We start from the raw sequence: 14240 nt of genomic DNA on the forward strand, positions 1-14240 counted from the left end.
TTAGAACTAGAGTTGAATTGACCTCAGCACTTAATATACGGTATACAGTTCAATAGAATAAATCTTCCAAATATACTTATAAATGATTTCATTACTAGATTTCTTATTGAATTCGCTTGTTAATCAGATCAGTATCTCAACAGACATTAGTAGTACGCAAAGCTGACTTGATTGAAAAAAGGTCAATCTATTTAATTCAGTAGTACTGCCCTATTCTTCAGATCTGTTCCAAACAATTCACCTTTTCAGAATCTAAATACTGTGGGTAAGTTCATTATTTGTACATAAAATTGAGAAAAACAACACATGATCATTTGTTGGATATCCATTTGGGACACTGCTAACCAATCAAAAAAGGTTTCAGTCAATTTCTGTTTTATTTTAAGGAAAATAGAACAACAATAATTGCACTTGATATTAGGTTTCCTAATATACAAATGATATCAAACTTCCAATAAAAACGAAAATATTTATACAAATAGATATAAAATTTACAAAAATCAATCACAGTTTACAATCAACAACAGCAAGTTTAATAATATTCAAATATAGCTTAGTCATTGCACAATTTCAGTGTATCCATTTTTACACTGCATATATTATGATATTGCAGTCTAACTTTATTACACATCAGAAAAATTGTATTTGTATATGAAAATAAAACTTTGTATGGGTGTGCCTAATGCGCTTTTCTAGATATACCTTCATCATTGGTTTTGTTTGAATTGTTTTATATTTGTCATTTCAGGGCCTTTTATAGCTTACTATGGAGTTTTGATTTTGCTCGTTGTTGAAGGCCATATGGTGACTTATAGTTGTTGACATCTTTGTCTCTGGTGGAAAGTTGTTTCATTGGTAATTAAACCACATCTTCTTATTTTTATATGAAGGTTTTACAATTTTTTAATGTCTAAAAAACTTTAACCTTAGAATGTATCGAAATGTTAACTGCGAAAAAAAAACATTTATCAGGAAAATACAAAAAAAATATGTTCAATATGTTTACTCAGTCATGAAAAACAATTTGCTGTGTCCAAGTCTCATAGACCACCATATTGGTTTGACAAAGTTGTTGATGTTTAATAAAATCAACAACCTAAATGTTGACCATGCTTACGACAGAATGTAGGATCACTTAGTCTTGCTTCCACGACAAAATGATAAAGGCTTGACAAAAATGGTGCAAAAAGGATGATATTTCTTCTAATATGACCACTTAAAGATAAACAATGGCCCCTAAATAGAGATTAAATTGAAATAGTTTTAGACCCTGAGATTGTATAATTATTGATGTAAACCTTTTTCTATTGTTGAAAACTTTTCTTTATACTACAATTTGGAAAAATCCTGCTCCATTCATTTACCACTTCGTGCTCTATAGAGAAACAGAAAGACACATCAAACATGATCATCCTGGGGCAGGACTGTAGCACTCTGAAACAGAAAGACACATCAAACATGATCATGAAACAAAATATGCATGTTAATAAAATTGTAACACATCAAGCATGATCATCCTGGGGCAGGACTGTAGCACTCTGAAACAGAATGACATATCAAACATGATCATCCTGGGGCAGGACTGTAGCACTCTGAAACAGAACGACACATCAAACATGATCATCCTGGGGCAGGACTGTAGCACTCTGAAACAGAAAGACACATCAAACATGATCAACCTGGGGCAGGACTGTAGCACTCTGAAACAGAAAAAAACATCAAACATGATCATCCTAGGGCAGGACTGTAGCACTCTGAAACAAAATACATATGTTAATTGTAACAAATCAAAACTTTACCATATAAGAGCAAGATTGTAGCACTCTGAAACAAAATACACATGTAAATTGTAACAAATTAAAACATTACCATATAAGGGCAAGACTGTGGCACTCTGAAACAAAATACACATGTAAATTGAAATAAATTAAACCTTCTCATTTAAGGACAAGACTCTAGCTCTCTTAAAAAAATTCACATGTAATGCTCATTCTTTGGTTTTCTGTGATGTGTCTTTCTGTTTCAGCGTGCTACAGTCCTGTTTAACCCCGCCACATTTTTGCGCCTGTCCCAAGTCAGGAGCCTCTGGCCTTTGTTAGTCTTGTATCATTTTTAATTTTAGTTTCCTGTGTATAATTTGGAGTTTAGTATGACGTCCATTATCACTGAACTAGTATACATATTTGTTTAGGGGCCAGCTGAAGGATGCCTCCGGGTGCGGGAGTTTCTTGTTGCATTGAAGACCCATTGGTGGCCTTCGGCTGTTGTCTGCTCTATGGTCGGGTTGTTGTCTCTTTGACACATTCCCCATTTCCATTCTCAATTTTATTTTGTGTACTGTTGGTCTTTTCTTTTTTGGCCATGGCATTGTCAGTTTATTTTCGACTTGTGAGTTTAAATGTCCCTTTGGTATCTTTCGCCTCTCTTTTAATACATAACAACATAGTTATCTAAGGGTAGGACTGTAGCACTCTGAAACAAAATATATAATAATAGGGAATATTGGTGAATATTGTCCTGTGCAGAACTTTATATTGCATGAGCTTGCTAGTGAACTATATATTCTGTTAGGGATGATATTCACCAATATTCATGCAATAACCCTTTTATTGTATAGGGAAAGCTGCATCAAAGTGCTTGTGAGCACTGAAGGGTAAATATTGCAAATATTTTGCAGCAGGGAAAAAAAATTAAACATTGTATTGTAATAAGCATTGGAAGGCAATACGATTGGAGATACCTTGTAGAATTTTTAAAGATTAGATAATTTTTAGACCAATTTAAGAATGTTTTTTTGCCAATTTCTATGTGCTTTCTGAAAGAATTCATTCGATAATATTTAAGGAAATAAAAGAGATAATACATTGCATTATATTTTTTTTATTTTCGGTTACAGTTTAACAAGCAAAATTGTATGCAATAATTAACCTGAAAGTTAAAATACAACACATTTTTATTTTATTAATTTTGTATTCACATTGTGTCATAGATCAATTTTATTCGTTCAGTGTATGTTCAGTGTATGTTTACTTGTTTTTGTTAATATGTCTTTTGATTGAGTTAAGCCATTTCAATTGATATTTTATAGTGTGTCTTTCTATGTTGTGATGTTACACTATTGCTTCAAGTTAGGGTGAAGGTTGGCGCCTGTTAAAACATTTAAAGCCACTGCATTTGTTTGCACCTGTCCTAAGTCAGGAACCTGTTGTTCAGTGGTTGTCGTTTGTTGATGTGGTTCATAAGTGTTTCTACGTTTCTCGTTTTTTATATAGATTAGACTGTTGGTTTTCCTGTTTGAATGGTTTTACACTAGTCATTTTTGGGGCCCTTTATAGCTTGCTGTTTGGTGTGAGCCAAGGCTCCTTGTTGAAGGCTGTACTTTGACCTATAATGGTTTACTTTTACAAATTGTGACTTGGATGGAGAGTCGTCTCATTGGCACTCATACCACATCTTCTTATATCTACATAAATCTTCAATGTTCCTACCATAAAAGTTTCTACAACATGCCACAAGCACTCTAAAGGAGAAGGGGCATTAAGGTCTGTTTTTGGCCCAAGAAGTTTTTCAGGACCATTTATTACTTGCACATAATGTTCGGAAATGCATTAGATCAAGAAATATAAATGAATAACACAAGAATTTTATGTTATGGCATCACAATTACATCATAAAATGCACATTTTTCATTTAAACAAAGAAAACTGCTAAATTTATGCAGTTTTCTATCCATATTTCCTTTGTGGAAACATTGTGCCAGCCAAGAAACAACAAAATAATTTTAAAGAAGCTTTATTATAGCTATTTACATAATCTTACTAAATACAAAGTTGTTTCTTGAGTGTGCACATACTTTTCTAATCCAAAATATACTTACCGGTAAATATATATTGATGTAGAAAAAGGAAAATCAAGAAATTTTAAAGCTTATAAAATATACAAATTTTGTCACGGTTTATTGCCATGGTAACTTGTTAAATGTGAAAATTGTTTATATTTTTTAACCACCCTGTTCCCTAGTATAGTTTTGACAAAGTTTCAAACATGTATTGTAAAATTTGCACTAATATCTAGGCCAAATCAGGGCCTTATTGCCCTTACTTCTTTATCGTACCTGTAAGAATTATAATTCAATTTACTGTTAAACTTTTATAGGAAAAAAGCACAGATGTCCAGTCAATTTAGTGCAGGTTTATGAAGGTTTAAAAGGCAAATGTCCATATAGTAGGGTGCCCAATGTCCAAAAAGTCCTCTAGGTAACGAGTTTAAGTTAACGGATAACACACGGCTGATTTTTTTGCACATTATAGGAAAATCATTGTATTTTACAATCATGATTGTCGCCGTAAGTTCCCGTGGTCACGATTGTCTAAATTTCGTGTTTTACAGGGTACCACCAGATACCGTATTTTACGGGGAATCTTTTACATGAAAAATAAAATTATTGCGTTCTTTGTTGGTAGTTAAAACAGTACCTATAATATAGTTTATATATTAAATATATCATATAACGAAATCGGAAAGTATTTAAGTGATTTTGATATAAGTATTTCAGCATTTTAGTAAGAGTAAAATTTTACCCGAAATTCACCCTATTTTCATCGAAAGCAAAATTATTACGTGTATCATCACAATATTTTTTACTCTGATTTAATCAATAAGACACAGTGCATGTGTGTGCCAAATTGCATGCGTGAAATAAAAATCGTTTTGAAGAAATTAGCAATTAAAAACACAAATTAAGTCAACATTTTGGTATTGATTAAACACGGATTATCTCGTGCCATTAATCATTTCGTTGCTTACACTATTAGGTCAATAACAAGCACAGAGGTCACTCAAAACATTTGTCTTTTTTGCTTGTTGCGTGGTTGATTTATTTGTTGTGAATAGCCAGCTAACTTTGTAGTTTGTCACTTTTTTCGGAGAAATCTGTTTTGTGTCTGTTTTTCAAAACTTTAAACTTTTTATTGAATAAATATTTTGTTATAATTGTAGTATAAGAATCAAATCGGTCGGTTTTGTTTCACACCCGGAATATGGCACATCAAAAGTCTTATATGATGTTTTCGACTTAAATTCCTCTCGGTGGGAACGACAACAAAAATATACCACCGTTCGTGCAACTAAAAAAAACCCAGATACAATAGACAACAACCAATGACAACCACTTAATTGAAGGATCCTGATTTTGGACAGACATATACAGAATTTGGAGGGGTTAAACATGTTTGTGATCCTTCAACCCTCCCCTGACCTGGACAATGGTATAACAACACAGCATAAGAAAATTCTGCTGAAAAACAGTTTGAAATGGCTTGACTTATCAAATCGGCATGAAACACAAAAACAACTAACTTGAAGACAAAAAACACAAAGAACCGATATAATAGTACTCGCCGTTAGGATAGAACATTTTATATTCTGAAGAAAGGGATGGGGCTGGCGGCGCGAAAATTTATTTTCACTTTTGTACACATTCATATCCTCAACTATCCTGCATTTCATGTTGAAGAGTGTTCATTCTCATCCTGTCTTGTGTCTTTTATAGCCGACCATACAGTATGAGTTTTTCACATTGTCGAAGGCCGTACGGTTGCCTATAATTGCTTGGCAATGCTTCCACATCTCCTAATTTTTATATTATACAACAAATATTACATACAATTAACACTATCAATGTTCCATGTAAATGAGGTAAGGTCAGATGAACTCTGCCACAAAATCATGTACACCTTGTTACCATTCCATAGACCAAATATATTTAACCCACTACTATCTGAGACTGTACTGACTTGACCACTGAAACTTAACCTTATTCACTGATCCGTGAAATTAGGTAGAGGTCAGGTGAATCATGTCTGACGGTCATGTAGACCTTGCAAGGATACCATATATTAGTAACCAAATATAGTTATCCTAGAACTCATGATAATTGAGACATTCACATGACGAAAAAAGCTATACAGTTTTTTAGCAGTCACTTAACCATGAATATGAGGTCAAGGATAATGATTATATGACGGAAACTTCGTAACACAATGAATCTATATACAAATTATGAATCATCCAGTTCCTCTGCCCTCTGAAATATAAAGCTATACAAATAGTTTACGGTGTTGCCGCCACCACCATCAGATTGTATTCTGTATGCCTCGCATTCTACTACTTGCGTCGGATGCGATTTAAAAAAGAACAACTGAAATTAGCTCTCTTACCTAAACCTAGTAGGTGGGCTTTCAACTTAACAGTAGACAATGAAACGTAATAGCTACTACTAGCTTCGGCAATTTTTCTATGTTGCTCTTATTAAAATTCTGATCTTTATTAACTCGCGTGCTCTTATATATAAGCTCAAATGAAGATAACAAAATCAGAGATCTATATTTTAATTAGATTGATGTTGTTTACAAGTGTTTGTGAAATACATCGATGCTGTACAAAACTTTCTTTTTGTAGATAATCTTTAACTTCATATCAAATGTAGGCTAATTTATGTTCGATAAGTCATGTACATTACACTTGATATAAGTGTGTAAGATGGAGTGATTAGCCTGCTGTTTCTAATTCTCATTTTGTTTTCATAATTTGTAACATAAACCCTCCCCCTTTTTCACCGTTTGCATTTTTTTTTTTTTTTTTTTATTTCTGTAAAGCAAATATATATACTCAGACCTGCTAATTCAATCAATTCTGCGTTGATATTCATCAGTTTTGAAACTAAGTACTATTTGATGTGCTTCCCCGTTTACCAAAAGAAAATAGGATATTTACCCAGAAAATCATGACGAACACCTTCTATCAAAAGACGGGAAAAATAACATTTTGGGAGGGAAACTTATAAATGTTAATATCTAAAAAAACATCTCTAAAGATCACTTGTATCAAATCTTATGTTAAAATTCCGATTTTGGAATTTTTAAAAGGTCAAGGTCACTGTTATTTAACAGCTGAATGAAAATTGTAAATGTGCACCCTATAAGTACAAATGTCAATCTCGAACAATATTTGGCAATAAAATTATCAAATTAGTCCTAAATATAGAAACTATAGTTATAATCCTTTGAATTATTCGAATTTATTTTGCTATAAACGCAAATATGTAGGGGTGGCCAGCTGTCTAAACGTGAGTCTACGTTTTCCTTGAAATTTTAGATTTGACCTTTGACCCAAATTTAAGAAAATTGTGACCACTGTAGACAACGAAGACATCAATATATCGACGAGGCTTGTTCTCCTCTTTCCAATGATATAAAATGTAGCCGTGTGTTATTCCGTTAACCAAAATCGATCAAATTTGTTGACTGGGCACCCTATTAATAGTGTTTGGAGCACAAATATCCTTTGGTTTTACAAGTAATAAAGCTCAAATGCTCTATGCCTTATAACAGATAGATGTTATAATCAGAGCTCTGAATCAAAATGGTATTGTGGTTAAATCTATATTTAATCATCACAGAATACTGTACCTTGACATTAAAGGGATACTTATAGTGTGTAGAGGGCAGATTCATATAATTTGACAATAACTGATCCTATCAAATACCAAACAAAATTAACACTTGTGTGAATGCTTTTTGTTGCTTATAAGAGGATTAAAAGTTTGAATCATATGATGATAAACTTAACTTTGGGTATTCATTCATAATTAAGTTTGTGAATCATCAAGGTACTATGCAAATCTTTAAGAATGGAATTTACATTTTGAAAGGATTCAAGAGTTGAATTTTGCAAATAATGGGGTAACCGTATCAACTCGAGTTACTTAATTTCAATATAATAATAAACAAGTCTATGGCAAGTACCTTGATTATTCACAAATATAATAATGAATGAATACCAAAAGTTAAGTTCATCATCATATGATTCAAACTTTTAATCCTCTTATAAGCAACAAAAAGCATTCACACAAGTGTTAATTTTGTTTGGTATTTGATAGGATCAGTTATTGTCAAATTATATGAATCTGTCCTCTACACACTATAATTATCCCTTTAATGTCAAGGTACAGTATTCTGTGATGATTCTGTGATCAGTTATGGTCAATACTCTCATAGTGTTAATTTAAAAATTCCGCAAATCGTTGATCTAGTCTTTTGCAAAAACCAGTCTGACGTCATATGTCCTGTTCTGGCATCAAACTTTAACATTAGATATTTTAAAACTTTTTGTACGCTTCAGAATGTTAAAAAATTTGACAAAAAGAAGATTTTCTGGTAAAAAGTGTGGATGTTTTGTATATCATTGAAGAAATCAGATATGTCTGTTGCCATGGACGAAATGTACATCATCTTAACTTTTGAAAGTCATCAATGACCTAACAAATAGCCAATGGGAATGTCATAATATCGCCTCATGGAGCTGGATAAGCCATTCAAATTAACACAGTTTTCATATCTCTTTTTTGTATCAAACTCTGTGCAGTGTGATACAAGAAATATCTCTTCATGCAAGAAATAGATAACAGGCCACAATCGTAAGAGAATCACATTTAATACTGACATCATCAAGTCACACCAAATGGAAAATGTTCCAATTACCAATAAACAAATAAATGAATAATTTGACTTACCTGAGTACAGATTCCTCACTGACTTGTCTAGTTCCGAGTATGTCTAATTGTTCTAAATCGGGACAGTTGGATGCTATAGCATTCAAATCATCATCGCATACTGTTCTGTTACAAATACAAAAGGAGTATCATATCAATGCATAGTATGATATTAACTTTAATTGAGTATTTCTATATTCTTATCAGTAATATTGACTATATTTCTATGCTACACTTTCCATAATTAGGCTAATATAACCCCCATAGGACACCTAATTTTTCTGAGAAGAGGTCATTTCAAAATGTTTTTGAGACAAACATGTACATTCTAGATGCAGAAATTTACAAAGAAATTTAAACTTTCACCTGTGACAAAATTTACTTCTTTGCTGATATGTCTCTTTGGTTTAATTTTTTTTTTTTTTCAAAGCAGAAAAAAAATTAAATATACTGAAATATTAATCATTGTTTTATCAATCTGGTACTTTTATTTAAATCTGATTAATTCAATGAATAATGGCATATAAAACTAAAATAAGCAAGTATGGAATTTATATTTATTGTATATGAGGTATTTTGTGTGGTACACAATGTATTACTTATTTGGATTGTATTAATTGAACATCCTTTTTATTTGAAATAATGAATTTTCATGAAATTGAACATTTTGTAAAATCCAATTATGAAAATTTGAAGTTGAGAAAACTAGATATCATTGAGATGGGAGCCATCTCTGTGGGCCCCGCTGTGAATAATGTGTGGTAAAAAAATTGTATCTTTATCATTGGATATGGGGTTGTCAACTGAAACCAAAGTTTTTGACCTTGACCTTTGACCTAGGAAGTTGTACATAAATTATGACACACCCTCTGGTATTGGTTTACATACATGTCAAGTATAAATTTGGAAATCATAACGGTTCTCAAGATATAGAGCGGACACGATCTTTACCATAGGACATGGGGTTGTCAACTAAAACCAAAGTTTTTGACCTTGACCTTTGAAGTTGTACATACATTATGACACACCCTCTGGTGTTGGTTAATATACATGTCAAGTATAAACTTTGAAATCATAACGGTTCTCTAGATATAGAGCGGACACAATTTGTTATGGACGGACTGACAGACACATGGACGGACAGATTGATCACTAAAGGGCATCTGCCATTCGGCAGGGCCCTAATTATTGGCCAGTCCAATGGAAAAATTTGCCAGTCAACTGTTATAAAATCCTTACCTGTTGGCAGTTAAGTATAACTTTTTGATTTTATGACATTTATCAACCAGATCCAGGTAACAACAACTCCCTGATCTTAGTTCTGGACTGAAAAATAAAATGAAGATAAAACAAACATAAGTACACAATCTGAAATGTCTTACCTGCATTTCACTTTACTGAACATGATTGAATTTTAAGTTGAAAGTTTTTAAGATAAAGGTTCTTCTACAAGTATCACATAAGATTAACATTATAAATGATCTATGAAAATGGGATCAAGGCCAGATGAAACCTGACAGAAGGACATGTTGACCTATTGCATATGAGTATATGAGAAAAAAAAACAACTATGAAAACTTAAAGTTGATCAATAAACCATGAGAAGTTTCTCTTACAAGACTATTACCTTATATTTAGAAGGTATAGTTGGAATATCTGCCTTTTAAAAAAAAATATAGGACCAATATTATATTCCTTTATACACATCCACAGGTAGTGTTCTACAACTGTTTAAAGTTCTATCAATATACATCCAGCTGTTGAGGAAGCTTTGTGCCTTGACAGATGATCAGACAGACAGATGGACAAGGAGATTCCTATATACTACCCAAAATTTTTTTGACACAGGGTTCAAAGTAAATTCACTATGCCAAAATTAAAACAGTGTATTGACACTTAACTTAATTTATTAAAATTAAACCACTAAATTTTGCACATTTTGGTCTTTATTTTAAGAATTTCATAAATCCCTTTTATTAAGTTGCAATGGAAGGTTATAATAGCAATCCTCCCTCATGTTTCCTTAAATCATTTTACTTCATAACAGGAGTTTCAAGCCTTCCTCCCCTCACAAGCTTTATAATTAGCCAGAGTACACTTAAGGGCATACGATACAGTTACATGGGAGATAATGACGTTGCTAACGTAATGTTATTTTCCGCGACATCAAACTGCGAATTATCTGGAAAAGATGCATTTTTCGAGGGGTTTTAATCACTAGCTTGAAAACAAGTACATGAACCCCTCTTTATTAAAATGACAAATGACTTGATACTGTATGAAGATTATTTGTTCCAGTTTTTATGAAAAAGTCACTGATGATTTTTTTTTAAATTAGAATAAGAAGAAGCAAAAAATGCTGTTTTTACTAAAATCATGAAATTTTTGTAAAAAAGAATAATTTACAAAGAATTGTTAGCATTGTTTTGTAAAGAAGATATTCCAAATCGTTTTATTAAAATCTGCATGTGTTTATCTTTTGAAACAAAAAAGTTAAGTATGTCTGTCCATGGAAGTAAAATGAAATATAATACTTCCATGGTCTGTCCAAAGGTTAGAAATGAACAAGAAACCGAAATTTTCAGTAAATGTCTAAAATTTCAACCCCATTTATCTCTAAATTTCTCACATGAAGGTAAATTTTTTTATTATATATTTGAATTAACTAAGTGAAAAATAGTTTGTATGCAAATTTTTGTAAAATAAAAGTGGAGTGTGTCCATGGGACATAGATGATGCCCCCGCTTGCATATCAAATAAAATTATAAACGGACATAACTGAAGAACGGTAAAAGTGACCCTACCCAAATTTGACCTTGATCTGAGTTTTGTGGTAATAAGTATTGTGTATAAGTTTCATAAAATTTGGTTGAGGCAAACTTAAGATAGAGAACGGAAACGAAAAATTTCTGCAATTTTTCCATTTGTAAAGGGGCATAACTCTAGAACGGTTAAAGTGACACCACCATAATTCAAACTTGAACTGTATTTTGTGGTAATAAGCATTGTGTATAAGTTTCATAGCATTTAGTTGAGGCAAACTAAAGTAAGAGGACGGAAACAAAAATTCAGCAATTTTTCCCTTTGTAAAGGGGCATAACTCTAGAACAGTTAAAGTGACACCACCAAAATTCAAACTTGATCTGTATTTTGTGGTAATAAGCACTGTGTATAAGTTTCATAGAATTTGGTTGAGGCAAACTAAAGTAAGAGAAAGGAAACTAAAAATTCAGCAATTTTTTCCATTTGTAAAGGGGCATAACTCTAGAACGGTTAAAGTGACGCCACCAAAATTCAAACTAGATCTGTGTTTTGTGGTAATAAGCATTGCTATAAGTTTCATAACATTTGGTTGAGGCAAACTAAAGTTAGAGAACGGAAACCAACATTGGGACGCATGGACAGACGTACAGACGGACAAGGGTAAAACTTAATGCCCCCTCTGCTACGGCCTGGGCATAAAAATCACTGTGGTATCAAAACTGTATCATATGCCCTTAACAATCCTAAATGTAGGTCCTTTATAATCTAATTTTTTAAGCTGGAGCTTCCAGACCTATTTTCCACTCCCACATTTACCATAACAAAAGCCAAGCATTACTCACCACCATCCTAAATCCAGTTCTTCTAAATCTGGACAGTTATAAGCTAGAGCCCTCAGACCAACATCTGTAATAGTTCTAGACCTCCACAAATCCAATGATTTCAGCTTCCTAAAATATATTCAAATATTTTAGAGAAAAGACTTAAGAATTTATCATTGGCATGAAATGTTAATAAAATAAAAAATAAATTATTCAACAAAATATTTTATAATGACACTTATTTCTATGAAAAAAGATTTTGTGCCTCTATAAAAGCTTGCCAGTGTTTAAAAACTGAAGTTTGACTGAACAGGTTTTTCACTTTTGGATTCTTTAAACAACCACAGCAACATTAAAATACATGCAAATTCATATTGACAACATTAATTTTTGTTACAATGATAAGTTACTTCACATTTTTTCGATGACATTATAAGAGAAACATTATAGCAGGGTTTTTTTTTAGAGAAAAAGAATGATTATAGTTTTATACTACATGGAAAAATAACATTTTCAAAAAGTTTTGACCAAGTCAGGCTATCTTGACCATGTGTTGTTTGTCTTTATTTGTGAATCTTTTTTTTTGGAGGAGTCAGGTGTTGGTATGGTCTGTTGTACTGCTCATTCTTTTGGCAATATCTGTTATCCTTTTGTGTATTTTTTTTTAATTTTAAAGAGGATAAAGCTTGGTTCAGTTTTCTTTTAAAAATCCACATGCAAATTTTGCTAAACCATAAAATTCAAGCAATAATGGTTATAAAACTAAAATAAATCAAAACCAGGAGTAAATAATTTCAAATTCTTTTAAGAGCTAGTCTGTAAAACCTAAGTATAACAAAATGTGTAAAGGTTTCAATGGAACTCTGTAACTAACCTGCAATTGCCACTGTCATTGTTAAATTCCTTAAAGGTTTCACAAAGTTATTGATATCTTAAAAACTTTAACTACAAAATTAAACTTAAGTGTAGGGGTGCTATTTCTTGCTTCTGTGACTTTTGATGCAAGTGTAACACAAATGTCTGATAATTTATTTTTGCATGCTTATCAACCACACATTACTTTTTATAGAATAAACTGTTTAACTATTAACACAGAGATATGTCTCGCCTTTTTGTAATTTTGATAATGCAAATTTTGAAATTAAAATAGCATTACTTTAACATGTAAGTTATGCAAATATTCAAAGTCAATGAACCATGACTGAAGGTACATGGCTAAACAATCTCCATGGAAATGAGATGTGCCAATGCTAATATAACTGCATACCAAATACCATTGACTTATCATAAGTCGTTCCTTTTAAACAAACCTAAACACAAACATTAACTTGTAAACTATGTAACAGTTTTAAAGTCAATGAACCATGATGAGGGGGGGGGGGGGGGGCTAAATAATCTTCATGGAAACAAGACTTGCAAATGTCAATTAATTTGCATACTAAATATCATTGACTTAACATTAGTGGTTCATCTTAAACTGATCTAATCATAAACTAATACATGTAAACTAAGCAAAAAGTTCAAAGTCAATAGACCATGACTGAGGGGCGGAGCCAAATATTCTCTGTGGAAATGAGATGTACCAATGCTTATTCAACTGCATACCAACTGCATACCAAATATCATTGACCTACCACTAGTGAGTCCCCATAAACTGACCTAATCACAAACTAATACATGTAAACTAAGCAAAAGTTTCAAAGTCAATAGACCATGACTGAGGGGGCCAAATAATCTCAATGGAAATGAGATGTGCCAATGCTAATACAACTGCATACCAAATATCATTGACCTACCACTAGTGGTTCACCATAAACTAGGCCTAATCACAAACTAATACATTGTTGATGCCGCCGACGCCAGAAACAGCATACCTATGTCTCGCTTTTTGACTCTGTCAGGGCGAGACAATAATAGTTATTCAAAGATGTTATTGACAAAATAAAAATACAAATGTATCTCACTCATTTCCTTCTGTAAAAATGTAAAAATGCTTTACTACAAAAGTTAGGAAGAAAAACATTCAGGGCTTCCAGAAAAGTAATACCTATGTTTTACTCCTTTTGCCATATATAAGTATATCCTTATGTACATGAACAGAACTT

The 14240-nt window shown here is 32.3% G+C and overlaps 1 protein-coding gene across 2 annotated transcripts in view; it reads right to left on the reverse strand.

The window, feature by feature from the left end:
* Positions 1-786: 786 nt before the first annotated feature.
* Positions 787-14240, reverse strand: part of LOC127730472 (F-box/LRR-repeat protein 4-like) — a 30206-nt gene continuing 16752 nt past the window's right edge. Inside the window, exons 12-15 of one of the 2 annotated variants that reach the window (XM_052238895.1) lie at positions 12157-12264; positions 9791-9877; positions 8573-8677; positions 787-1434 (exon numbers count right to left, since the gene is read on the reverse strand). In XM_052238895.1, the coding sequence (XP_052094855.1) occupies positions 1305-1434; positions 8573-8677; positions 9791-9877; positions 12157-12264 (430 nt within the window). In that variant the 3' untranslated portion in view covers positions 787-1304. Of the gene's footprint in view, positions 1435-1814; positions 2473-8572; positions 8678-9790; positions 9878-12156; positions 12265-14240 lie in introns of those variants that run through there. The other variant, XM_052238896.1, reaches the window with a different exon arrangement.

Source organism: Mytilus californianus, unplaced genomic scaffold (assembly GCF_021869535.1).
Source record: "Mytilus californianus isolate M0D057914Y unplaced genomic scaffold, xbMytCali1.0.p SCAF_2, whole genome shotgun sequence".
Classification (NCBI taxonomy): Eukaryota; Metazoa; Mollusca; class Bivalvia; order Mytilida; family Mytilidae; genus Mytilus; species Mytilus californianus.